Raw genomic sequence first — 26,786 nt, forward strand, 5'->3', positions numbered from 1 at the left:
TCCCAGCTGCTCACGAGACCCCCGAGCCCCCAGAGAGTGGCTGATCCCAACCTTGCTCCTCCTCAGCAGCCACACCAGGGCCAGTGACCACGACCCAGCAGCAGCCCGTGGCCAAGGCAGTGACCCCAAACTGTGCTGCCAGCAAGGGAAGAGGCTCCGAAAGCTCCTCCTGCACCCGGGTTGTGGGGCTCCATGCACACCCGCCGGTAGACAGGGCCATAGTCACGTGCTTGCAGGGAGGATGCCACCAATCCCACCAAAGTCAGGCTGGCTTTGGAGCTGTGGGATGGGGAAGCACAGAGCAGCTCCAAGAGGTCTTGGGAAACAAGGGGAAGGTTTCCCTCAAGCTTGGAAAAATACTAGTGGGTCAAAAACTTCTCCGTGCCACTATCTGCACTGAAGGTAGAGACCTCCCCTGGGGCACCCAGCCTCATGGGCAGCCCCCCCAGCACCGGGATGCATCCTGTATGTGCAGGGGTCAGTGCAGCAAGGAGAGCAAGTTCTTCAACACACCGTGGAAATCACTGAAAACACCAATTTCTCAAGCAAGGAATGATTTTTAGTGCTAAGTTAGAGGGTGGTGGGTTGAGGGGGGAGACATACTTCTCAAGCAGGGGAAGTTAACAGGGGAAGGCAATACCGTTTCCAACCTACAGATAATCCATAATGCAGTATTAGCTTATTAAATGTGGACATGCCAGCCTTGTAACATGCACATCAAAATTAGAACAGAAAACAGCAGTATGCTAAGTTTGTGGAGGAAGCCTGTCCCAAAGGAGTGGTGGGCACTTGCTGAACCCTCTTTGCTGTCTGAAGCCCCCTGAGATGCCTCCTGAAGCACAGCCCTTCTGCTCGGGCTGACTCCTGACTCTCCCTGCTTCCTCCAACCACAGCATCCTCCTGGGGTCCAGCCTCCAAGCACATCCTCAACAAGCTTTCTGGAAGAGCTGGAAAGCAGCTCCCTGGGCCCTTCACTGCAGGCCCTGGGACCACATGCATCAAGACCACCATGACTGGGAGCAGCAGCAGCAGCATCACAGCTTCTCCCGCCTCGGGAACACACCCCAGCTCCCATAGCCAACAACCTCATGGATGTGCATATGCCCAAAACAAAGGATGGAGCAGAAGAGATGGCTCTGCGTGGGGCCCAGGCTAGTATCTTCCGATGCACTGTCATCCACCATCAAACCACAGGCTCAGTAGAGCTGGGTTTTGAGAAACTCTGGCAGTTACAGGCTAAAACCAGCTCAGAGATAATTCTTTCTTCAGCGCTGTCACTTGCAGCTAATAAAATAAACCCAAAAGGCACCACAATGAAACATTGCTGCTCCTCAACCACAACTCCAAAGCCAGGCTCTCAATCTGGAGTCAGTTAGTGATTACAGCTGCATTTTGAAGAAGTAAAACGGGGATGAGACTGAGTCTTAATATGGAGATGAGTGTTAGAAAAAAATGGGGGTCTCGGGGCCCCTCGGATGGTGTTGGGACATAGAAATTATGCTGCTTTAAATCCCACATGAAAGAATCTCAGCATTTCTAGAGGTGACATCTCTCACAAGCTCATTTCTCCTCTGCTGCTTTCCAAAGGGCATGGGATGTGTGTCAGGGAGTGGAGGGACAGCTGCTGGAAACGGAGTGAAGAGACTCAGGAGATTGACCCAAAGTTTCTCATTTCATCTCCTGCAAGTGCCCCATGGCTATGAATTCTGCTCAAACACTTCACATCTCCTCCATCCCAGACAAACTAATTCACATCACATGGGAGGGAGGGGGTCTTTGCCTCCAAATGTTATTTATAGGTCAAAATAAAAAGGGGTAGGTGTGGGAGCAGTGCAAGCTGCGAGCTGAGCACACTGTGGCAAGAAGCTCATGAAGGCTGCAGGGAACTGGGGAAGCACTGGGGAACTCAGCCTCACCAGGGCTGTGAGCAAAATATGGATCCAGTGCTTTCTTGGGGGTATTTTCTATTTGCCCTGTCATCGTTAGCAGAGTGTAATGAGTGTCTCTGCTGACAGCCGGGCACTGCTGAGGGCAGGCAGCAGCACAGCCTCTGCTCCCCATGCTGGGTGCTGACACACACAGCAATATAAACAGTCATTAGGACTTGAGAAACCAAGAAAAGGTGTGTTTGGCTCGGTGGAGACATGGCAGCAGGTTAATGACATATGGCAAAGGTCTGCAGGAGTGTGCAGGATGGGACAGGCCCTGGGGATGGGGTGAACTCCATCGCCCCCCCGGCACGCTGAGCACCCGGACTAACATCCCTCCTGCACCCGGGCCACACTGTGCCAACGTTTGCCACCCTTCATCATGAGCCCTGGGCAGTCTGTCCTTCAGCTTTCCAGCAGCCCCCTTCACAAGCCACTCCCCGGGTGCAGAATGTAATGGCATCCCAAAGCCAGGTGGGATGCGCTGGGACACCCCACACCAGGTGAACACAGCCCTGCTGCACACACAGCACAGGACTTCTCAGCAACGTGACTAACCCACGCCAGCCTCCACCCCATCCAAAACCAGCTCGGTGGGAAACGACAGAAGCACACACATAATTCCCTTTTCCCAGCTCAGGATGGATTCACAGTCTGTGCAGCGTAACAAGTTACTGCCCAGCCGGGACCTGCGCTTGGACCCTCTCAGGAGGGAAAGCCAAGTGAAACCACTTTGTGTGGGCTCGGAGCAGGTGCAGACAGTGAGCACAGGACTATCGTGCTGCAGTAACCTGTGAGCAACCATAAATACATCTGGCTCTTTAAAGGTAGAGAGGTCCCCTCAAATTTCCTTGGTCTTCATCTTCATATCTAGTCACATCGGAAGATACCAGTGTGGGGAAATCAAGTGTCAAGACCAGGTTGCTTCTTCCCTTCTCTCTGGCTTTTATTTAAAGAAAAAAAAAAAAAGAAAAAAAAAGGAAGGGAGGGGGAAGAAAAGAAAGAAAAATAAATGGAAACTGCAGGACTTCTCATCCGAGGTGCAGAAAAGGAGGAGCATGCAGTGAATCACGAGATATACAAACCACAGAACGTTAATACAGGAGAGAACACAGTTTTCCAACCTGGGCTTCAGCACGGATAGTTTCAAAGAGAAGTTTTTCCTGGGATTGCATGGAAATCAAACATACACAGGAGTGAGGAGAGAGGCGGCTTCCCCGAGACCCCCGTGAGATCCACCAGAGCTCGGGCAGGGCTGGGAAACAGCGGCTGAGTGCCAAGTGGGATAGGGAAGGAGAGGCTGGAGCATCTCCAGGTCAACAGCACTGGGTGAGAAGAGCCATTCCATGAACTTTGGGGACAAACCTGGCAAAAACCTGCTCGCTGTAGCTACAGTAAGGACAGGAGATGGAGTTAGTGGTGTGGCCATGTCCAGGCAGCCTGTAAGAGGTGGCCCATATGAGTGTGGCCAGCAGGGTCAGCTGTGAGGACACCAAACACCCTGTACCCACAGCCACAAGCACCCACAGAAGGTACTCTGTGACGCAGGGGCTCCCTTCCTCTGGCACTGACACAGGAGGAGACAACGGCGTTACTAACGCGTAAGGGGAACGAGCTGCGGCAGCTTCTGGAAGATCAAAAGAGGAGGGGAGACGATTTGCTGGCTGGAGTTTAAAATAGATCAGAGCCAAACAGCTTCTAAATTGAACCCTGGGCTCCTGCTGCCATGACCCGTGGAGGGGCTGGGCAGCTCATGCTGAACAGTAGCCAGAGGAAAGGGGGAACCCAGCACAACTGAATCCAAGTGGTTTCACAATACCTGGTGAGAATCCAAAGGAGCCTTGATATAGAAACAGTGTTTCATATTCCTATGCACAAATTAAAGCCACATTTTCAACCCTCTTTGAAATCTGCACGTGTAAGAATAACTCAGCATATCAGCGTCCCCACAAAGTGTATCCAAATTAAGCCCAGAGAGAGGGACGTGAGAAAGAGCCGCAGCTTCCAGGAACGGACAGGCTCAGAAACAGGAAAAAAAAGGGATGAGGGAAGAGTTACTCCTGCACAGCAAACCACACAACTGCAGGGGCTGCTACACTCCCCCCTTACCTTGTTACATCAGGAGCAGTGGTGGGGCGAACGTGCTTCATGATGGTCTGGATCCAGTTGCGGCGAATGCCCGACGTCATGGCAGAGAGGGTGAACTCCCCTTCCTTCGTCTAGGGACAGAGGAGGAACAGCTCAGAGGAGCTGACTGCACCCATCAGCACCGTCCCAAAACCACTCTGCACCCAGTCCCAAGACCAGTGTTGGGCCACTGATTGCTGGCCAAACAGCAGTCGCACCCAGCCCCTCCATCCCCCAGCATGCTCCTGGTGGGAATTAGTGTTTCCCAGCAATCAGGCTAATTTTGTCACAGCTGAGATCCTAAGGCTGAAACAAATCTTTGCCTTTCCTCCTTCCCTTTCCCCCAGACAAAAAAAGGGCTCTCAAACCCAAGGCCACAGCTCTCTGGAGCACTCTGGGGGCTGCTGTGTGGCCTTTCTTGGGTGTTTGGGGACATGTTGCCCTTGTCACGGACGAGCATCCCCATCAGCTGTCCTGCAGCCAGACTTCCTCCTCCCCACATTTTCCTTACGTGGATCTGGAAGCCGTAGTTCCGCTGAACTGGGTACTCAGTGACATCGTAGCATGTGGATAAATCGATTTCTCCATCCAGGTCAGCTGCCTGCAGAGGGAAGAGGTCAAATAAGCCACAGAGCTCTGCAGCCCTGAAGTGCAGTGGGCTCACAGGGAGGCACAGCAGGTCCCTGGGAAGCACAAAGCCCTGAAGAGCTATGCTCCAGGACCTTGGGAAGGCAGCCAGCCAGGGGGCAGCTCCCAGGGAGAACTGGGAGCTCCCCTGCGTGCAGTGATGGGTTGAACACCAATGGGAAGACACTTACCTCCTCTGCCACTGAATCCCGGTAGTATCTCAGGCTCTGGTCAGTCAGCACAAACCAGTGCTTCTTCCACTAGGAAACAACCAAAATGGGGCAGTTACAATCCTGCTCCTTTCCTCACCAGCGGAAACACAGTGGCTCTCGTCACAGGTCCGCTGGCAGAGATGCCCCACAGGGAAGCAGCTCAATGCCTCTCCCCTCCCAGCTCAACACTCGGCTTCACTGAGACCCTCCTGACAGGAAGGGGAGACCCAAACAGGCAGCAAGGCCAGGGACAGTGATGGTTTGCACCACCAGGACCCCGAATTCCCTGGTGCTGCCACACTACAGATGCTCCACCCTCAGCAGCACCAACCCTGCTGTGACAGTGACACACAGTGAGAGCCACAGGGGCAGTCGGAGCCTTCCCAGCAGCTTCACTGCAAGACGATGCTTTTAGTGACTGCACTTAAAACCTTTTTAACAACAACAAAAGAAAAGCAGTAAAACATTCATGTTTTATCTGCAGTACCTAGAAACTGAGTTGAAGTCTATTCCTGGCCCTTACTCTATACAAATCCTCCTCCTGCATGCTCCCAGCCAGGCACAGGCTCACCTAAGGCAGCTTTCAGTCAACAAAGCACAATCCAGTGGCCAGTTCCCCCTCAGCTGCCTATAGATGTGCCCTCAGCCCCAGTACCCACAGCGAAGCCTAGGCCATGGCACTCACAGCCATGGGCAAGTCGCCCTCATCTTCCCTCTGCAGCTGAGCAGGAGGGAAGGAAATCCAGGGAAGGGGCAGTTTGCAAACAGCCAGGACCATCCATGCTGCCTCGGCATCAGTGCCCATGACTAAGGTTCTGAGGGAGCAGCACACCTCACATCCCTTTGGGAACAGACAGCAGGAAAACAGCATCAGCTGCTTCCCTCAGTGCCAACTTAGAGGGATTCATTTTTTTATTTATTTATTGGCCTTGTCATTTCCCTGGTACTCAGGAGACTTCACCTGAGCCTCATTACTGACACCAAAGAGGTCACTGGGTTGCAAGGGAGACGAGACTGATAAATAGAAAACAGGAACATGAAACCAGCGCTGCTATCCAAGCTGCCCTGGCTCCCTAGAAACCCACGATACAATATCCACCTGTGGGGCTTTGAAACCTCCCCAGCACAGAGGACCAGCAGTTCTCGCTCCAAGGCTGATCTACCCAGCAGGGACATCAGGGCTCTGTCAGTGCCAAGAGCAGCCCCACATGCCGCCGGCACAGCCGGGATGTTGAAGTGAGTGGATATAAAGGGCAGAGCTTCCCCCTGACTCACCTGCCCATCCTCATACTGCTTTGTCAACCAGCCCTTCTTGAAGTTCAGTAGGTCGGGCTGGAAGAAAGGAGAGAGGGATCAGAGGAGAGGGAAGAAGTGTCTGCACCCAGAAGGCAACAGAAGTGACTTGATAAAATACAGTGCAGCAATAAAAGAGACCAGCAACAGTTAAATTCACAGAATTTAATCATAGAATAGTTTGGGTTGGAAAGGACCTTTAAAGGTTATCTAGTCCAGACTGCACCATTACACTGTGTGGTGGCTAAATGTTTGCACCCAGGAGGAGCAGAGACCTGCTGCATGGTATACTCAGCTGTTCCCGTCCTACCATTTTCTCTTGCAATTCCCTACTGCTCCACCAGCATAACAGAGGAAGGAGAAAAGTGAATTACCAAGACTTCAGGCAGTTTTGTCCCTCTGTTATATATTATGAAAGAAAAACTATGTGCTGTTGATGCAAGGCTGCAGGGTTCAAAACAGGCTGAGTTCCCAAGGCTGGAAATACAGGGAATCTGAGCCCTGCACCACCCAAACAACACCTGCTCTTTCCTCCAAAGTAGGTACATGGGGATGTCAAATCCCTGAGAAAAGCAACCAAGACAGCGTGGGATAACTGCTGCCAGACCCTCCTCCCAGCCCTGTCCGTGTACAGGGAAGGATGTGGTGGAAATGCTTTCACTCCCTCGAGGCTGAACTCCTCCAGCTGCTCCACGTGCTGCAGAGAGGAGGAGGAAAAAGGACAGCAGTGTGTGAAATCCAGCTGCAGTGTCTGAAAGTGGCTACAGCAAGGGGAGAAATGGAAATTGGGGTCTGGAAGCCCATTCAATCAAACCTGTGCTGTGGGGCAGCACATCCCACATGTGAATGATCCCAGGGTGGTGGGAACCCAGTCCCGCTCCACAAAAACACAAAGGGAAGTAATTCACTGAATTACAGAATCATGGAATGGTTTGGGTTGGAAGGGGTCTTAAAGATCATCTTGTTCCAACATCCTGCCATGGGCAGGGACACCTTCCACTAGACCAGGTTGCTCCAAGCCCCATCCAACCTGGCCCTGGACACTTCCAGGGATGGGGCAGCCACAGCTTCTCTGGGCAACCTGTGCCAGGGCCTCACCACCCTCACAGGGAAGAATTTCTTCCTAATACCTAATCTAAACCTGCATGATTTTCTTCCCTTCACTAGATACTGTGCACTGCCACTTCATATGCACTTCTTGCACCTTTTTATTCCCACCAAGAATTTAAAACTCACTCTTGTGGCTGTACAAGTCTACCCAAAAAGCTCCAGAAACATCAGCTACTGCATTATTCTAACAAGTCCTTGAATAGAAGCTGTCTGTCCGCAAAAAATGCAACTTGTATTTACAGTAGCTCTGTAATCTATCTGAGAGATTAGCAAGTGTATTTATTTTGTCCCTGCAGAAGGGTGGTGAGGGAAAGGAGAGCATTTTGTGTTTGTTCTGTACTGTTTGCCTCCAGGCCTGGTGAGCATTTGAAATATGCAAAGGGAGGAAAGCTCAGGAGGGCAGGTTCAGCCCTTCCTTGCAGCCTTCATCCCACTCACACCCACTTCCAACAGCATAAACATCAAGGAAGTGGCATTAGAAAACTGGGACATGTGTTAGCTCTCTGAAAACTCTCTGAGGAGCCTGGTTGAGTGGAAGGTGTCTTTGCCCGTGGCAGGGGAGTTGGAACGAGATGATCTTTAAGGTGCCTTCCATCCCAAGACATTCTAGGATTCTGTGATTCTATGAAAATGCATCAGTCATGACCCAGTGGCTGGTCCAAGTCCAGAAACTGGACTGACCCTCTGCTGAGCTGGAAATACCCTGCTGCAGCCTCTGCTGGGGGACAGCACAGGGCTGAAAGGGGCTCTGGCCAGGCAAGGTGACCCCAGCACCTTCAGGGTGACCTACAGCATCAGGGTCTAACACACCAAGCAAAGCATCGAGGAAACTGGGTATTCCAGGGGAAAATAACAAGCAAAACAGGGCTGCTTCCCAAGCTCCTGCTGTACTTCAAGGAAAAGGGCTCCTCGCAAGACTCAGTCTTATAATTTCTGCAACAGGCAAAAAGTGTGGCTCTTCTCCAGCCACAGCCAATCCAGTGTCTCACAGGATTGGTCACATCTGACCTGGGTCACCGAAACCTGCTCCAAATGTGAGCATAACCCACGTCCTACGTGCTGACCGTGAGGAAAGCAGCAGACAGTGCAGTTTGCACTGGACCCGCTGGGGAAAGGCCTCTCATGTCCTCCCAAAAGGCAGGGGACATGCTCCCCTGGCTCACCGTCATAGAGGACTCCGTGGACCTTCTGTCCAGTGACTTTGCCCGGCGATGTGGGGACAGGGGAGATGCAGACACGTCCAGGATGGAGCCCACGGCCGCTCCTTCGCAAGTGAAGTCCTGTGTGAACAGAATTAGCCCAGATCAGTGCAGGAACTAGGACAGAGTCCTGCTCTCTTGGCTCATGGCATAAAAATCTGCTTTATTTAAGGGGCATCGCAGCCTCAGAACAAGTGTCATTTCTTTGGCAATACAATTTTTTGTCCTCTCAGGCATTAATTTGTTCCCAATATATCCAAGCGTATCTGGGACTCTCAAACCTGCCTGTTTCTTTTGTTACTTCACCCCATCCTGATGTGTCCTGGCCATGCCAGATCTGAAGTTTCCCTTTATATTTTGGAGAAAGGAGAAAAGACAGCCTGATTTTCCACTCTGATCTACACCTGGGCCAAGGGAGCAGAGCAGCAAGTGGCAAACCTGCAGAGACTGAGCACACACAGCTCCTGCAGGAGCTGCCTGCGACTCCAGATCCACACCCAGGGAAAAACCCTAGAGCTGAATGCTCTACCCTGTGCTGCAGGATCCCAGGTGCCATCCCCCAAAGCCCACCAGGAGACCCCAGCCGAGCAGCTCACCCGTTTCCGTGGGAAAACCCTCTTCTCGCTCCTGCCCTGCCGCGTCTCGCTGGAAAGGGCAGCCCCTCCCGGCACGTTTGTTTCCATGTGCTCCGCGTTCTCAATATCTAATGCCTCGAATTTTTCAATTACCTGGGATCGCCTGGAAAACAGAGAGAAAGGGGAAAGCGGAGAAGGTTTAAACGCAGGAGCAGCAACTGCGTGGAGCTGTACAACCCCACGAATTTAAGGCTGCAGAATTGCTTGACCCAGTGTTCATGCACACCTGGCTTTGGTCCCCGTTCCTCTGTGGGCTCCAGTGTGCCCAAATCCAGGGTAAAACCCCTGACACACATCCTTTCACCCATGGCTAAAGTGGGAAAAAACCCTCACACTATTTAGCTCCACAGGTAGCACCTTCAATAACTAGAAAACCCTTGCAAAACCAACAGTGACTTTTTACTTGTGAATTTTACAGCCCTTTGGGAAGCAGGGACTGTGGAGCAGCTTTGGCTTAAGCATGGCTCTCTCCTCTAGCACTGCAGCTATCGATGGCCCCCCAGGCCACAGAGCACTGATATGTCAGACCAAGCTGGGGTGCAGAAATAAAGGGGGGTCAGGTTTCTCCAGAGTGTTCACTGCAATAGGTACCCTCTAAAAACTCAGCCCCACACAGGGAACAGCCACAGGATTGCATGGAGTGAACGCTGTCCATAAATGCCTCCAGATCATGGGTCTGGCTTGCAGGATGCACCAGCTGAAGGGGAATGAGATGAGGAGCATCCTGTGCCATGGCAGGGCATTCCCTAAAAAACCTGGGGCCATTCCCTCCTCTAAACTGGGCTGCAAATCAAATATGGAGAGCAGGGAGCACAACTTGGGTCTCTCAGACACTGCCTTGGTGGCCCATCACACCTGTGGCACTTGTGTCTCTGAGGATGGAGAACTACGAAGAAATGTGGATGGAGCGGGAGCCACCCCTGGATAAAAACAAATGGGATGCTCCTAAGGATGAGCAAATAGGCCTTTGCAGGTAGAATTAAAAGTGCTGGTTCAGCATGAAAAGCCGTTCACTGACCCACAGGAGAGGAAGCCCTGGAATTTGCAAAGCACCTGCTGGTGTCTGAGTTTGCATTCCCAGGGGTTTGGGCAAGAATCAACCTCAGGTCCTTAATCACAACCTGGGAACGTGAAGCAATAACCCACCACCAGCAAATGCCAGCTGAGCTCCAAGCTGTGAGGTTTAAAGGTCCATTTCAAACCTCCCCAAAAAGCTCAATCCAGGTGGTTTCTTGACACAAAATTTGGACCCACTTGTACCACATTTAACCTTGGTGCTGCTTCCTCTGTGTAAACCTCTGACTTGCATGAAAATCACAATGGCAACCACATAAGGGGAAATAGGTTATCCAAAAAAACCCATTTTAACATTTCCCACAAAAAGGAACAGCAGGTTAAAGACTCAAAAACCATGAAATGTTCAGTTTTCAACCAACATTTGCACCAAATTCCATAAATGAGAGGAACAGTCCGAGCATATCACATCCCATGGGAGGCTGGGGCCCCCCCACTGCTGCTCAGAGCCAAGGCTGCCAGGACACAACCAAAGAGGAAGGGACAAAATTGGTGGGGAAGACTTTGCTTTGTAAATTCAAAGATCTTTGATGCTTTTACAGGACATCTGTTCAGCCCTTGCTACCTCCCAGTTTGCAAACTGGGAGTGGGCAGATCCTGGGCTTGTGCAGAGCTCCCAGTTTCCCTGGGATATTCTGCTTGTGAGATGTTCAACACAAGCCAGGCTGTGGAACATAAATCCATGTTCTCCATTCACTGACAGACAGGGAATTGTTTTGGAGTCCCAATTTTTTAACCCTTTTTACACTGGCCCAGCCTTCTCTGAGTCTCAGTTCAGGAGGAAATAAGAGATCCATGAATTAACATTGTCTGTGCCCTACTGAGTGAAGGCCTGAAGAAAAAACAAATCAGGAGAAAAATAAAGAACAAAAACCCAACCAAAAAAAAACCATAAAAACAAAATCAAAAGCAGGTTGATTTCTCATGAAAGGGGCTGCACCACCAGGTTGTTCTACGGCTTGAGATTGAGATGAGATGGTAGCGAAGCAGGCGAAGTAAAGGTGGACACGTCACACAGCAACACAGCAGGAGAAGGTGGAGAGCAACAAGACCTGGAAGAAAACAAGGCTGGAAAATGAATGAACAGAAGAGGAAATTATATATCTGTATCTACATACAAAACAAAATCAAAATCATTCCAGTTCATTCGTCATTGAAAAAGGGAGGAGAAAAATAAATCACTGCAACCAAATCACAGCCCCAAGGGTTAATATCATCCGGATTACAGGAAAGAATCTTTCTTTTTCCCATTAGATCAACATTTCAGAGATGTTATTGCCAGAGATCCTGAGGGAACAGGGAGGGAAGGGCTCTCCTCCCCACCAAAACGTGTCAGAGAGAGCTGCTCCCTCTGCACAGAAGCTCTTTGTGGACAAAACGAGGCTGGGACAGGTAGGAAGAAGCATTTTAAAAGCTGCAGTGCCATTTAGTGCTTTTCATCTACAAAAGCTCATCCCAAGGAATTCCTCGGCCATGCAGGCTGTTAATCTTTTCCAGGCCACTAAACCCGGGCTGCAGATCTCAGCTGTTAGTGTGGGGGGGGGTGCAGTGGGAAGGGAAGCTCTAAAAACCAGCACGAGCTATCGTTAAAGTGATTTTCTTTGATTGGAAAAAAAAGGGCTTGTTTTTATTGGATTCATTCATTATTTAGCAGCAAGAAAGATAGTGAGTGTCAGGAAAAGAAAGGATAATTTTCCCAAGAGGTCCACAAGTATGAAGAGGATAGTTTTACAAGGAATAAAAAACTATATTTGGGAGAGCAGACACTCCTATGTATGGGGAGAAGCAGAATTCAGAGCTGAGCTTTTTATCTCAAGAAGCTCCAGAGAAGGAATTTGAGGGAAAAAAGTATCTTAAGTGATTTCAGGCAGTTCTGCTCTTTATTGAGGCTAGAAATACACCTCAGCCCCTGATCACACTGCTACAGGAGGTCTTACAGATGCCACAGTGGACTCCTGCCAGTATAAGAAGAACACGGGGTCAACTGAGAAAGCCATGGATTTAGAGGCTGCACCCCTGGAATTGTGCAAAAAAGCCAAGCTTGCCAAACAGAAATCCTGGTGCTCCCCAGAGAGCTGCAGAAGGAGGGTGAGCCTGCAGCTGCACACCCAGAGGAAGGGGCTCTGGGTCTCTGCACCCCAGGGACTCCCCATCCAATGGTGGTCTCTTTCCCAAAACTGCTGGCACCCTCCTCTGAGATGTGCCAGGATCTATCCCCGCAGCTGCAGAGCCCCGCTGGGATATGGGGACTGATGCCCAAGGACATCCCTGCAGCTCACTTCAGCTGTGATTTTGTGTGCAAAACTTCAAGATTCACCCGGGGGGTTTCCAAAGAGCTGCCCCTGCTCTTCTGCCCTAGGGATGGCTCTGAGATGGGAGACTGGGGATGGTTTGACCTCCCTGGCCACAGCCCCTCTCCCCCAGCCCGGTGGGACATCCCGGTGGGTGCCACAGCCCCATCCTGCCACGTGCCAGCAGAGGGAACTCGCACTCTGCCGCTCTGCCAAAATCAGGGAGATTATCTCCTGTTTTCTGATTCCTGGTTCTGAGTGGCTGCGAGCTCAGACGTCTGCATGGGGCGTGGAGGCAGAGTCAGGTATAAATGGTCAACACGGAAAATTCCTGGACTTAAGTCACGTAATAACTGTCACGATAAGGAAGCAGGAGGAAAAGCCTTGACAAATGGCTTTAGCTAGAGCTAAGCCTAAGGTGTGTCACTCAGGATGCAGCACTGGGTACCTAAAATAATTCTTTTCCATCCATAGCTCTGACACTTGCACTGATTTACACAAAAAAATGGGAGGAAGAGCTGAAAATACCAACAGAATCAGAGTGAGTTTGTTTGGCTGCACTGAAAAGCAGATCTGAACAATGCCTGACTGGTGCTTTTGGGGTTGGCATGGGGCATGTGATTTTGGGCAAGTGTCCCCTGACACGTTAGTGGGTTACTGAGAAGGATTATTAGAAATGGTGTTAAACCAGGGGGAAAAAGCCAACCCCACAGCATGGAAGTGAGTTATTGTATCTGCTCAACCTCAAACAGCACAGTCTGAGCTCAGAGGAGAAAAATGAGAGGGATATGGGGACTAAGTAAACTCAAGTTTAAAAAGCAGCCAAGCCAAGCTGAGCAGGGTGCTGGGGAATGTTAATTCTTTGGTACAACGCTGGACCGTGTCTCTGTGCCCTGTTGAGTCCACCTGAGAGCTCCAACACGAGTGTCCCAGCCCTGGAACACAGGACCTCTGCACCCACACCACCTGCACGGGCCAATTCCCAGGTTACTGGAGGAGAAAACAAATGTGCCCATCCCTAAACACCCACTGAACCATCCCTGTTCACAGCACACTCCTCCAGCACCGCAGGCTGCAATCCCTCCCGCAGATGGGGACCCCTCACCCTACTCTGCCATCACCCCACTCTGCCATCACCCCTTCCCAAATGCTGGACTGGGCTCAGCCCCATGGGCAGCAAGCCTCCAGTGCCTGGTGCAGTGCCTGCTCCTCTCCCTACACCCGTCCTGCTCTGATAAAGGCTCTGGGCTGACACAGGGAAATTCCTGCCAATACTGATAAAGCCCCAGCTGGGCTGGGAAAAGCAGACTTTCCCTGGGAAAAGGCACTTGCCAGCAGGCAATGAGTGGAGCTGACATTAAAAAAGGACAGTCTCTGGCAGCAATGTCCTCTCCTGGGCCCTGCTATCTGCTGTAAATCTGCTCCCCAGCTCCGTGCAGGATGATCCCAGTGTTGCATGATACTCCAGAGCTGCAGCAAGGGACTGCTGGCACTGGAGGAATGCACTGTCCTGTCACACTGGGGACAGGCACTGACCAGGGCATCCTGTGCAAGCAAACTCAGCAGGGACAGGATGTCACCCACAGGCAGCATCTGCTCAGCTTGCAAACCAGTAGCAACCAGCCTTTTTTCAGCCCTGTCCCCAGCCAGGATGGCCAAGGGACTAGTGTGGCATCCTCCTCCTCAATCCTGGGGAAAGGCCAATTCCCACGGCACTGAAAGCCAAACCTGAGCTCTCCTCATTTATTCCCAGTCCAGCACTCTCTGTGCCTGCTCTGGGCCAGGTCTGGGATCCTCCTGCTGACTGGCAGCACCAGCACAAAGCTGTGCTGTACATCCCAGACCTGCTCCCAGCTCTCAGAAGCCAGGTTGGAAAACAGTCCTTTAGGGGCTGGGAAGAAACAGAAGAGAAGCTCCTGCTGAAACCGTGCGAGAGAGAACATGCCCGGAGGAAAACCAGGGCGGGAAAATCAGACTGGCAGGCGGCCCTCTCACCCGGGGCCTGTCTCCCAGTGTGCTCCACTGCCCTCACTGCACAAATGTGTCTCTCCCAGGGCAAGTGGAGCCTGTCCTTGGCCTCTCCCGGAGAGCACCCGGCACGCCGGCACAGGCGGACGCCCTCCCCGTCCTCCTCCACACTGAGCTGTTTTGCAGCCCTGCCTTGGCGCTGCACCCGCCTCTCCCTCCTCTCCCAGATTAATGCCGTGACATTTTGAAACCTCTCTCAGCTCATTAGGCAGTTGCGTAACACACCTGGCACTAACACCATTTAGAGAACTCACCTAATTAATGGTGCTGGCTGCCAGCGTGTGCCACGCTGCGGGCTGGGAGGGTGGGCTGCATGGCAAATAGGGGCACCCAACACCACTGAACATCAGGGTAGCTTTAGATTGGATATTAGGAAGCAATCCTTCCCTGTGAGCGTTGGGAGGCCCTGGCACAGGTTGCCCAAAGTTGTGGCTGCCCCATCCCTGGAAGTGTCCAAGGCCAGGTTGGATGGAGCCTGGAGCAGCCTGGAAGGTGTCCCTGCCTGTGGCAAGGGGGTGGAACAAGATGAGCTTTAAGGTCCCTTTCAACCCAAACCATTCTGTGACTCTGTGATCACCCACTCAGCCAGCTGTCCCCAGAGCAGCCAGGTAGGGTGACACCTGCCCGCTGGCACTACTAAAGACATCCCTGGCTGGTGTGGATAGGCATCCTTGAACGCAGGAGCCCTGGAATACAAAGGGGCTTCACCTGGCAAATTCCACCTGCTCCATCCAGGCTGTGGCCAGGACGCAACCCTGGTGCTGCTATAAGCATGCAAGCAGGAGATGAGCCACTCATACCTTACCTTCTCTCATTCCCAAAGAGCCGGGCCACTTCTTCTCTCCCAGGGCTACGAGCCCGGGTTCTCCGCTCTAGCCGCTTCCTCTCCACCTGGAAGGCCTCACGATTACTGATCCTAATGGCCTTGGGAACGTCGGCCAGGGTGGTGTACTGCCGGCTGGCTTTAAAAGAAAGGGGACGCCCCGATTTTTCAGCTCCCCTTCCTACATCTCTGTTGCTGGAGTCCTTGTGCTTGGAGCAACTGCTCTTCGAGTCCAAGGAGTTCAGAGAGGAGCTGTGAACCATTCGGTCGCCTGATCGGGTACCTGGGGAAGGAAAGGGCTGGGCATGCTCCTGTGAGGGCGATTTGGGATAACTGTACCTGTTGTTCGGGGTGCTGGGGCTGGGCGGGCTCGGCGGGGGCGGCAGTTGCTGCTCTTCCAGCTTCGAGTCTTGTTTGGTCTTCTCCAAGGAAAAGTACCCGCTCTCGACACGCGTCTTCCGCCCGCAGTCTATCCGGTCTCCGTTCATGGAGCTCTCGTCTAAGGGATAGAGGAGTCATCGTGCTTGGTTTCAAGTCTGAGTTCTGTTTTTAACAAAAACCACCCCAATTCTACCCAGGACAAGAGCAGGAAATGAGAGCAGAGCCTTGGCCCCAGCCCTGTGCCATCTCTTGCACCCTTGGCTTTTCTCCCTCACACCCACAGAGACAGTGGGATGGTCTGCAGGGAGCTGAGGATGCTGGTCCAGCTCTTAGGTTGGGCTTGCACAGGTGAAACATCTTCAAACCAAGAACTGGGTGGCTGCAGTCACTGCTCTGCACCCACTTTCATCTCTGTCCTCCCCAGCCCAGCATTAACCACAGTTCTACGGGTGCAAGGCAATGGACATCTCACTCCTGGCAAGTGGGAGTGGGTGGAAAGCACTCCCCACCTGAGTGGGCAGCATTCCCCACCTGAAAGGGCCCCAGCACTGGGACCTATCCATGGCCTGGCAGGAAGAGCACCCAACCCCACTGTTTCAGGGAGAACAATGCCACGGATCCAGCATCTTCCAGGGAATCATCATGGAAATCAAATGTAAACAGGGCTGGAGGAGGAAGCAGAGCTCAGTGTTTGGCAGCCTGGATGGCTGGGCTGAGCATGACATGGTCCTGCACCCTCTGGGTGCCCAAGTGGGGATGTGGAAGGGCTAGAAAAGGCATTTTGCTCCCAGTGTGAGGGTAGGCAGCCCCATCTCCCTGCCAGGGCGTGATTGGGCCCCACACTGTGATTTTCCAGCATGAAATGCCAACTTTTTCCTTCCTGAACTCCAGTTTGTAATGCCTGACACTAGCCTCCACACAGCAGGGACGAGGTCTGCCTCTCTCTCCTTGCTGGAATGCTCCAGGAACCAAACCCAGGGAAAACTTCTCCCTCTATAGTGGTTTTCTGCCAGCTCAGCTGCCTGAACCAGGCCACCACAGCATCACATCAGTGCTGGCACCTTTGCCCCTCACCTTCCTTGCTGTCCAGCACGGGATCCTTCAGGGAGCTGGCAGCCCCGGCCTGGCCTTGCACGGGGCTCTGTGCCAGGCTGATGCCGCTGCCCCCGTCCACTTGGTCTTTGCCCCTCATTTCTTCCTGCCAGAGCGTGGACTTGGTGGCAGGGACCTTCTCTGCACTGGGGATGTTGCTGCTGGTCACAGCCATCTTAGCAGGACCAGGCTCCTAGAAAGAACAAGGGACACAGCAGGGTTAGAGAGTTTGCCCCAGCTCCACACTCAGAGTCCCCAAAGGCTTGGCCCTGAGGTCCTAGATGGTTTGGGTGCTGCCCATGACATATCACAGCACGACAGGGATGGGACAGGGCTGCTCAGCCACGTGTCACAGCTTCATGCTGTTTTAAAACAATCCCCATCATCTCAAATGCTTCTCTTGCCAGCAAGGAACTCCAGATTCCATCAGATGATGGATGATGCCACTTTGGTGGCCATGGCCAGGCCAGCCCAGGTTCAGAGTGTGACCCAGAAGAGGCAGCAGCTTTCCCAACTCCTTCCTCAGCTTTGTTCATTACCAGATGTTTTGCTGTTGTCATATTAAGCTTCAGCATTCGAAGATTATTTTCCTTAAAGCCACCAATAAATCAATGACAATTAACTCCCCTCCAAAGACTCTGGATTGTGGGAAGTTTTCCAGCTGCTTGTTCCTTTTCTATGGAGTAGGGAGAATCCAGGAGTGCCTGAGCCTGCAGCCACAGGCTGGGGACAGTGGCTGCAAGGAGCATCCTCTCCATCCCCTGCTCCCACATCAGGTGGGTTTTAGTCCTGCACTTCCAAATCAGCATTTGCAGGACTGTGCCAGTGCCACCGGGGATCTCCCAGGGAGTGGGTCCTGGCTCTGTGCACAGCCACAACAAGCAGCAAATGACCTCAATTTTTAAAAAAATCCCCTTGGAAATTTCACACCGAAGGAATGCAGTGCTGGAGGTAAACGATCCAGAGTTCACAAGCATCCCACTGAAGAGGACTCTGCTGGAGCAGGGGGTCGGGCCAATCTCCAAGGTCCCCTCCACCCTCAACCACTCATTCATCGATCCAAGCCCGAAGCTAATCACCAACTCAGGATATTTTTATATATCCCTTACACACACCCCCGTGTAATTATTTGTAGATATGTATTTAATTAGGCTGAGATGTGGGCCAAAAAGAAGTCTGTAAGGGAGCAGAGACATTAACTCTTTGCTGCTCAGGGGTACGAACATCTCCAAACAGCAGCATGCACCAAAATCAGCAGAACCAGCCTCCAGCTGCATGAAGTGTGTCTGGGCATGCTCTCCTTACCTGAGCCTGCCACACCCCTGTGCAAACAGAGGGCAGCGCCTCAAATCCCAGATTTCAGCCCCAAACCCTGCCTCAAGTTCCCACAGGCAGCAGGCAGGCACAGGCAGTCCAGTCTCTCCTGCTGCCTGCACCTTTCTGCTGGAGCACAGCAAAACCTGCCCTTTTTCTCCTAAAACTGCAACCTGCTTGCAAAGCAAAGTGAAAACACACAACTCTCCCTGTCCAAAAGCTGATATTCCCTGCATTGCTCCCATCCTGGTGATTTTGCAGAGGGATGATAAAAAAAATGATGGGGGGAGCTGGAAGTGGCCCTGATGCCCCAGGAGCTCCTGGCTGCAACCAAGCTCTGCTCTACCACAGACAAACTATGTGAGAGCTAGAAATAGCAGGAATATCCATTGTTTAAATTCTTTTTTTAAATCACTAAGGTGTCCATCCCTCCCTGAGCAGATCTAAGACATGACCTGCTGCCAGATTAGCGTGTGGCCATCTTTAGAAAGAGATCAGCCTTTCTCCACCAGCACACGGAGAGTGAGAGCTGAACAGCAGCCAACTTGAGGAGAAGCCATTTCACAGAGCGGGATTTGGTGCTGATTTTCTCCTCAGCATCTTCTCTCCTTCCCTGGAGCAGCTGCCTGGATTCAGGAGACAACAGCAAAGATGCTGCTTCTGCTTTCGCAGGTGGCTTGTGAGTGTCCGACACAGCGCAGCATCCGTCCGGCAGCAGGTCCCACATGGAGGCTGGCTTTGCAAAGTGAATTCGGGCCTTTTTCCAGCACCACGGGACTGGGAGTGACAGGATGGTGAGGGTGGAAGGAGGGTAGCAAGCAGAATGAGGCTTGGGGTGGCCTGCCCCAAGACAGGAGGGGCAATGTGCCATGAGGGTCCATGTTTGCCCCATCCCCAAGCACCTGGGGAGCCCGACTGTCTGTGGGGAGCCAGCATCGTTCCCGCAGCCACTTCCCTTATTTGGTGCTCAGGAGCTCAGATCCTGTACGGTTTCCAAGAAGTTGCCATGGTGATGAAATGTAACCCAGAATGATGTTTTTCTGGCTCTACGCCCCTTCTTCTCTCCGCCCCGTCCCCCTCCTGAACCCAGCCTGGGTTTAGTGTTGTGTCAGGATGGGGTGAGCATCCCTGCCCTGCTGCATCCGCTCACTGGGGTGCCCCAAATGCACCAGCCTTCTCCCTGGGGATTGAGGACGGACAACTCATGACACATCAGCTCTTGGTCATGGACAGAAGAGGCATCTTCCCCGAAGCATCACCAGAGTAAGCACTCGAGGGGTTGGAGGGGCTGTAAGGACCCCAGCCCTTGGCAGGAGGTGACTCAGACTTCCAGCCTGGTGTGCAAAAAAGGATCATGTTCCCCCTAATTTTTTTTTCCCGTTGCCCAGAACATCTTTATCCAGCGGCATGGTGGAAACTTACTCAGAGACATGCCGTACAAAACCCATCCATGGGCCCAGTTTGCACCAGGACCATCCTGGGAACTTCCATCAACAGGGACCTGAAAACCAGGGCTCAGGGGAGCCCCAGTCCCGGTTTTGGTCCCTGGTGTGCAACCCAGCTCGGCTGGAGGAGCCCCCCCAGCCGGTCCCCCATGGCAGCAGGACACACGCCCAGAGGTCAGGCGGCCTCAGGGACACGGCTGTTCTCAGCCCCGGCGAGGGACGAGGGTGGCCTCGGGGTCACGTTCCCCATCTGTGGGATTCTCCCCCACTCTGGCCACGTGGGAGCCCGGCAGGAATGAGTGAGTCACAGCCAGCCCCACTTTTTACCATTTATAGTCAAAGCGAGCACGAAGCCACTGCTGGGTCCCTGGAGAGCCCGGCTCTGGCCCCGGAGCTCCCAGCCTGGCCCTGGCCTTTAGTATTTTCCTTTCATTCCCACTATCTCTGGGGTCATCTCAAAGGGGGTAACTGGAGCCCGATGGAATTTCATCCTGTTTCTGCTGAAATGGCCCACGAACAGCACCTCTCCCTGGTCCTCCACAGGGACCGCATGGCTTTGTGGCCACTCTTGAGACAGTGTGGGCAGGGCCGGCGCCACAAAACAGCACCCGAGAGGTGAAACGTGGCCACAAAGCAGCCAGGAAAGCAGTGTGTGACCCTGGAAGTGATGATCAGGAATTAATTCACACTGATCCGCTGTCCTGGCTCGCCCCAGCTCTCTCTCTGCACAGGTAGCATCAGAAGGCTGGCAGAAAGTTGATCCCGGAGGGTTAGAGGGGACCTCCCCCAGGAAAAAAGCAAGGCTGTGGCCCTGAGAGGGAGGCAAGGGTCTGGGTGGCAATGTGTGTGTCTCCCTGGGGTTACCTGGGGAGTTGGGGGCTCTACCTTCCTCTTCTTCTTCTGATTCTGCTTGTTTGTCCTGGGATAGACGATCAGCATCTCCAGCCACCTGCGGGCAGAGAAAGCAGAAGGTGAGGTCTGTGCTGTGGGGGAGCACGTAGGGATGGGAGTGACATTGACCTGGTCAGGGTCAGTGTGGTGAACAGTACCAGAAATCATCGCAACCAGCTCCTGGGGACAAAAAAAGCCAGGAGAGGAGGGGCAGAGCGATGACCTCAGGGTGCTTTGGCTCAAACCCCACTCACTGCAAGAGCGAGGCCACAGCCAAGGCTGACATGGGGCAGAGATTCAAGGATCCTGAAAGACAGCAGAGAGGGACAGAGCCTCCAGCAGGACCTTCCCCCTTCAGCAATGCCAACACCCGCACACTGCACACAAAGTGCTTTTGTCCAAGGAAGAACAGCGTGAACTTGGCATTGTGGAGTCCATCCCTTGCACAAGTCACTTGGGGGGACCCTCCTGTGCCCTGCCACTGCAGCCTGACGACCTGCCCAGCATCTCTGCCAACTCCACAGGTATCTGAGGACCGCTGGGAAACACTCCTGCTTCATATGTCCCTCCTTCTCCCTCCTGTTCCCCCCATTTCCCACGCTGCTGCTGTAAAGCACTTGGAGGTGACCACATCAAGTGGGGTTTGGTTAAGCAATAAATGCCAGCAGGATGGAACGAACGCAGAACAAATTCTCCCCCAGCCAGGGAAATCTTCCTGTCGAGCAGCAACTGAAAACGAAACCCGCCTGGCTCAGCCCCAGAGTGGGACTGCTCTGGGATGATTAATGCCTGCAGTCAGGAGCAAACGCGCTGCTTCAAAACCCATCGCTGGGCCGATGAGCAATAAATCAGCCCCACCTCGCTCTGCAATGCCTCTCCCTCCCGCGGCAGGCAGGACCAGCAACAAAGGCTGAGCTGTGAACCGGAGCGTGGGGAGAGGGAGGAGAGAGCAGGGCACGGGGGCTGGCCATGGTTTGGGGTGTAGTGACTGCTCCTGCCTTGGCTGGAGGCGAGGAGCTGGCTCCCCTGTGCCATGATTCCCCTGTGCCTCCGCATCCCGGCTCTGCAGCCGCTGCAACCCCACTGCTGTGAACGGGATCAGGGGGGACAGGTCTGCCAGCCCAAAGTGGTTCACAGAGAGGGAATGACCCATGCTCGTGTGTCACAGTAGAGCAGGGAGGTTTCAACACAAGATAGCATGTATCTAATCAAAATCTCAAGCTCTTGGTAGAAAAATGTCGTATTTCGACAAGCGTTTACCAAAACGGAGGGAGTCGCAACCAAAGAAAATGTTTGGAAATAGAAATCTCAGCTGAAAGCGGTGACTCTGCTGCTGCCAGGGCTGGGGGAGGTGGGAGACGCAGTGACTCAGGAAGAGGGGGAAAGAACGAGTGCTTCATCCCTTCAACTTCCTGCTCGAGTTTCAAATGTCAACAAATTTTGGGAGGGAGGCACAAGCTCCGGGAACACCACGTGGGGAACGCTCACAGGTGAGCAGCAGCCCCGCCACAGTCCATCACTCTGTTCTCCCACGGCTCTGCACCCTCACCAGCTCCAGCTTCAACCTGAGACAGCATGTGAGTGATGGAAGAGGATGTTTCTAGGTCACCACCCAACACCTGGAGTTGGGAAATCTACCCTGATTTGCTTGTTTTAGTGGCCTAATCATCAGTGTTTCTGAGTCCCTGCAGCTCAGCAGCAGGCACTCCTGTGAGCGATGATACTTTAATCATCCTTGCAGGTCAGATGCTGCCCTGGGACCACGGGGGTGGGCTGCATCCACCCCAGGATTCCGTGTCTGCCTAGGGATGGACGAGGCTAAAAGTACCATGGGGTAACCCCAGCAGCCATCGGGATCCCCAGCACCCAGGATCAGCCTGGGTATGCACTGCCACAGCACCCTGCCTTGGGAAAGGTCCTACTCACCCTCCTCTTCCTCCCAGCTCATGCAAGAGCACGGCAGCGGCTCAGCCCCGGATCTGCACTCACCCACTGATGATCTCCTTGTTCTCAGCCCGGATGAAGTGCTCCTTCTCCGGTGTCAGGATGCACAAGGAGAACTTCTGCCCTGTCCGGCTCTCCCCATCCACCACATCTGTGCACTGGTTCATGTTGATGGTGCCCTGTGGGAGGGTTGTCGGCTGCAAGGGGAAGGAGAAATGGATATTGTTTAAGGAGAGAAGAACAGAAGAGTGCAGAGTTGAGCCCTAAAACCTCTCCTGGTGGACACCAGGATCGTACACGTCAAGATGCTTTGATCACAAGTTCCCAGACCCATCTGTATGCTGTGCCAGCACACAGCAAAGCCCTGTGCCACACATCTGGGCAGGTACGAGTCCTGCCAGCCCAGTCTGGTCCACTGCTGCCAGTAAGACACTTCTCCTATGCCCAATATCCAGGGCATCTCCTGCTGCAGTACAGGGATCCCAAGGAAAGGCACAGCGTGTCCAGCTTTGGGTCTGCAGCTCTGAACCATCTGGGGTGGTGGGGTGGCACCTGGGGACAGGAGTAGCAAAGTAGCAAGGTCCCACTGTCCTCACCACAGGATGGCTCAGAGACAGACAGACAGACACACATGCCAGGTTTTTCCCATTAAAATTAAAAAACCCATGGATTTTGCCAGGGAAGGACCCCAGCATGGATGGCACCTTATTTGTCCGGTGGGTTTTATGAACACAGTGTCACCTCTAGGCCCCCTTGCTCCAGAGACCCAGTAAAGTGGGACAGGCGGTGGCCCTTGTGGCCTGAGGGGACGTAGAGGGACACCCAGAGGGGTGTCAGCACTGACAAGAGCTGACAGGTCCATCTGGAGCAGTGCTGGCTCATCCGATTACAACGCGGCCACCGCTCCTGGTGCATGGCGCCCGCAGCCCTCCCTCCCTGAGCACGGATGCCACGGCTCCCCCATCCACAGCCTGCCTGTCCCCACCAGGCTGGGTGACACTGGGGTCCCTACAGCACCCCAGAGCAAACCTGCACCTGGGGCATAAATGACTGAGGGAGGGACCCCTCCAAGCTGCCAACGACACCGAAGGAGGACCCAAAGCAGCCCATGGCCACCTTGTCACCCTGTCAAAGCCTCCTTGTGCCCTCCAGATGGCCAGGCCAACAAGGAGACGGATTTTTGGCAGATGCTGTTAAGGTTTTTACCATGGAAACAAGCTCCCCTGCCAGCAAAACCCCTCCAAGAGCAGCCTGCGCCATGCAAAGAAAGGGCGACTGAGGAGAGCTCAATGGCCCCAGCCTACAACCCCAGGAAATTCAGATCAGCCCCACAAAGCCCCCAGTTTACTCCTCCTGCGGGCAGTGGGAAAAAAACCCTTTCCCCAGGAAAAGGGCTTTTCCTGCAGCTGTGTCCCTGGGTGGGAGCATCCTTTGACAGCTCAGGGGTGGCATGGAGCCATCACGGGTGCTGCAGCGAATGTGTACGCAAACGGGACCAGTTGTACATCAGGAACAACAAAACCTCCTCTTTTCCTTTGTGGAAATCAGCATGCTCAGACCCCAGGGACGGAGCCCAGACCCCCGGCCCGGCGCATGCACAGCCTCCCGCCCTGCACCGCCGCGGGTACTTAGCTCCTAAGAGGATTTTTTGTCTTAGACAACAAAAATAAAACCCCGCTTTCCGGGAGCTATAAAAACCCAACGGAAAAACTTTCTCCTGTTCCAAGTGGAGTCTTAGAACCGTTTTTGTCTTGCTGGCCTTTGGCACAGCCGAGGCCTCCAGGACTGTAAGGTCCAGGTCCAACCTCCTTCCCCACCCAGAGTAGTTTTGCACAAGGGAATGCAGCCAGGATAGGGGGAAAAGGGGACGAGGAGGAGGGAGGGAGCCCTAGTCCCTCGGGGATGCCCTGGGCCACTTAGTCCCTCTTGCCACAGGCACCCCTTGACTCCCTGTAAGGCCCCACAGGGATTTGGCAGGGAGTTGGCACAGGAGGAGAGGAAGAGACAAAATTTGCCTGCTCTCCTCCCTCTTTAACCCCACAGCAGCATTCAGGGCGGCTTCCCTTGGAGCTCACACCCCACCCTGACCGAAGCGTGCCAGGAGCGGAGGAGCCGGTTTGGGGCCCCCTCACCGCTGGGCTGGCCCTGCAAAGTGGTTTTGCCACTCACCCCTCCTTGTGAGGGTGAATGTTGGCATCTTGCACAGCCTGACACATGAGTTCTTGTCCACCACCACACCTCTGAGCCAGGATGCCAAGAAAGGGCTGGGAGCAAAGTTAGGACTGACCCTCTGGCACCTGCAGCACCGGGGATGAACCTGACATCCCACAGTAGCCTCCCTGAACCTCCACACCTGTCAGGAGCAGATGAAACCTGATGGACCAGCAGCCTTGCTCACTCGGGATGTAAATTCCTTTACACCATTTATTTCCTTCCTTGGAGGCAACACAGGCACTTTGAAGTGAAATGCAAATGGTGCCGGGTGGAAACGCGTGTGCGCACACACGCAAACTCCACCGAGGAGAAGGAGGTGGCTCGGACCCCATCCCCACCTCTGACCACCCCATTCTAGGCTGGGGGGTTTCTCAACGCTGGGGATCCCTGGGGAAGGAAGCAGAGCTGGTCCCTGGGCTAGTCCACGGCCAGGTGAGGACTGCGTGGCTCCCGCAATTGCAAGGGAATAAATAAATGCAGAAGCAGGGAGGTGTTGTATGGCAGAGACGCCAAAACAACAACAAGGCTGGGACTTCAACCAGCCCCTTGAAGAGCAGATGCTTTGATACAAGGCTGAACCCAGCGTCAGACCCCAGGGTGGCTTCGTGTCCAGGTGAGGAGTGGACGCTCAGACTCAGCTCCAGCTCCAGCTGCCGCCGGTCCCCAGCTCAGGGACAGCCCCGTCCCCAAGGCGCTGAGGCCCTGCCTCTGCCATTTCCCATGCTGCTGCCAATGGGATGGAGCACACAGCTACTCCAGAACTGGACCTGGTGCCTGGGTGTGTCATTTAACTGGCGTTAGGAGTGGAAGCACAGCAGAGTGCACCTCTGGAAGCACAGAGGACACCATTATGGGCACCATTACCAGCTCTCCTCAGTGCCATGAGCCATCTCCAGTCCAGTCAATGGACCTGCCCCTCGTTAGCACCAGGAAGGGAGCACTTGCACCACATGAGCAGCTACAGCTCTCCATGCTGCCAGTACCAGCAGAGCAACTGGAGCCAAGAAACAATTGCATTGCTGTTTCCATTCGGAATGACAGATCCCTACTGACACACACACGTGCTCTCAGCGTCCCTCTCCACAACACACAAAGCCTATAGTACATTCTCCTCCTCCTCCTCTCCCTCCCCGGGTGCTCAGGACGTGAGTCACGCCATGCTCCCCACATCAACAATCCTAGCAGCCTCCAGATGAGATGCAGGGACCTTTGGATGGATACTCGTAGGATGCAGAGCCCAGAAACTGCAGCAGCCCCCTCTTTGGGCACTAGAACCGAGGGAAAGAAAGAACAGGGACCTCTTAGAAGCCCAAAGCAAGAAATCCCAAGCAGGGCATTACTGCATCCTCCTGCACAGTGCTGGATGCTCCATGGGTGATGAACTCCCAGGTGCAATGGCTGCTGCTGAAAGTTAACAGGGTTTATCTGCAAGTCCCTAATTTCCATATGGTTTTGCAGGACTCAGGTAGAAAAATAGGATTATTTAGATTCAAAAAACTCAGAATTTTCTCCAAGTACCTTCCCCGTCATTTCTAACACATGGATCATGGGAGCTCAGTACAAAATACAAGGCAGTTTTGCTCAGCAGCTGTACACAGGATGTTTTGGAGCAGGTAACCCCACGGTCAAGCTCCCAAGGACTGGTTCTGCCACGGCCTCAGTGGGACACGGTCAATGCCCACACCATTCTCCGGGGTTATTACACAACGTGGGTTGACAAAATCTGGAACACAACCTTTAAAGAGAGGCGATGGGGCAGGGGGAGGAGGAAACCAAACAAAAGGGACATTTTACTTTCTGCCAAGAAACAGGAGGGGAAGAGAAAAAAAAACAAAACACCACAACCATTTGTCTATCCCGCATGGCAGGGTGGTTGCCTTGGCACCGGGGCCTGGCTGTCCCGGGGGGAGATCATGGCTCTGCTGTCCCACTCTGCCGTGACGGGCTCATGCTCTGGCTGGCTCTGTCTTGGCTCCCACTGCTGCCTTGGAGCAGCAGCAAGCCTGTGGTGCCTGGGGAAGAGACATCCACACATCCACGCTGCCTCCATAAATTCGTCTCGACAAATGTTAATTCTCTGAGCTAAAATATTCATGAGGGCGGCTGCCGAGTGCGCTGCTCACTCGCAGCACTCAGCACTGAGTGCTCTGCAACTGGC

At 53.5% G+C, this 26,786-nt stretch overlaps 1 protein-coding gene across 7 annotated transcripts in view; it reads right to left on the reverse strand.

The window, feature by feature from the left end:
* MPRIP (myosin phosphatase Rho interacting protein) overlaps positions 1 to 26,786 on the reverse strand; it is a 75,258-nt gene that overhangs the window by 20,744 nt on the left and 27,728 nt on the right. For 3 of the 7 annotated variants that reach the window (XM_018089291.3, XM_018089293.3, XM_018089292.3), the window contains exons 4-14: positions 22,460 to 22,611; positions 20,444 to 20,528; positions 16,803 to 17,013; positions 15,687 to 15,846; positions 9,093 to 9,234; positions 8,461 to 8,577; positions 6,170 to 6,226; positions 4,874 to 4,942; positions 4,567 to 4,656; positions 4,038 to 4,147; positions 3,014 to 3,091 (exon numbers count right to left, since the gene is read on the reverse strand). In XM_018089291.3, coding sequence (XP_017944780.2) covers positions 3,014 to 3,091; positions 4,038 to 4,147; positions 4,567 to 4,656; positions 4,874 to 4,942; positions 6,170 to 6,226; positions 8,461 to 8,577; positions 9,093 to 9,234; positions 15,687 to 15,846; positions 16,803 to 17,013; positions 20,444 to 20,528; positions 22,460 to 22,611 — 1,271 coding nt within the window. Of the gene's footprint in view, positions 1 to 3,013; positions 3,092 to 4,037; positions 4,148 to 4,566; positions 4,657 to 4,873; positions 4,943 to 6,169; positions 6,227 to 8,460; positions 8,578 to 9,092; positions 9,235 to 15,329; positions 15,847 to 16,802; positions 17,014 to 20,443; positions 20,529 to 22,459; positions 22,612 to 26,786 lie in introns of all 7 variants that reach the window. The other 4 variants (XM_018067254.3, XM_018067255.3, XM_025894514.2 and 1 more) reach the window with 3 other exon arrangements.

The sequence above is a fragment of the Manacus vitellinus genome, unplaced genomic scaffold (genome assembly GCF_001715985.3).
Source record: "Manacus vitellinus isolate BGI_N305 unplaced genomic scaffold, ASM171598v3 scaffold_12_pilon, whole genome shotgun sequence".
NCBI lineage: Eukaryota > Metazoa > Chordata > Aves > Passeriformes > Pipridae > Manacus > Manacus vitellinus.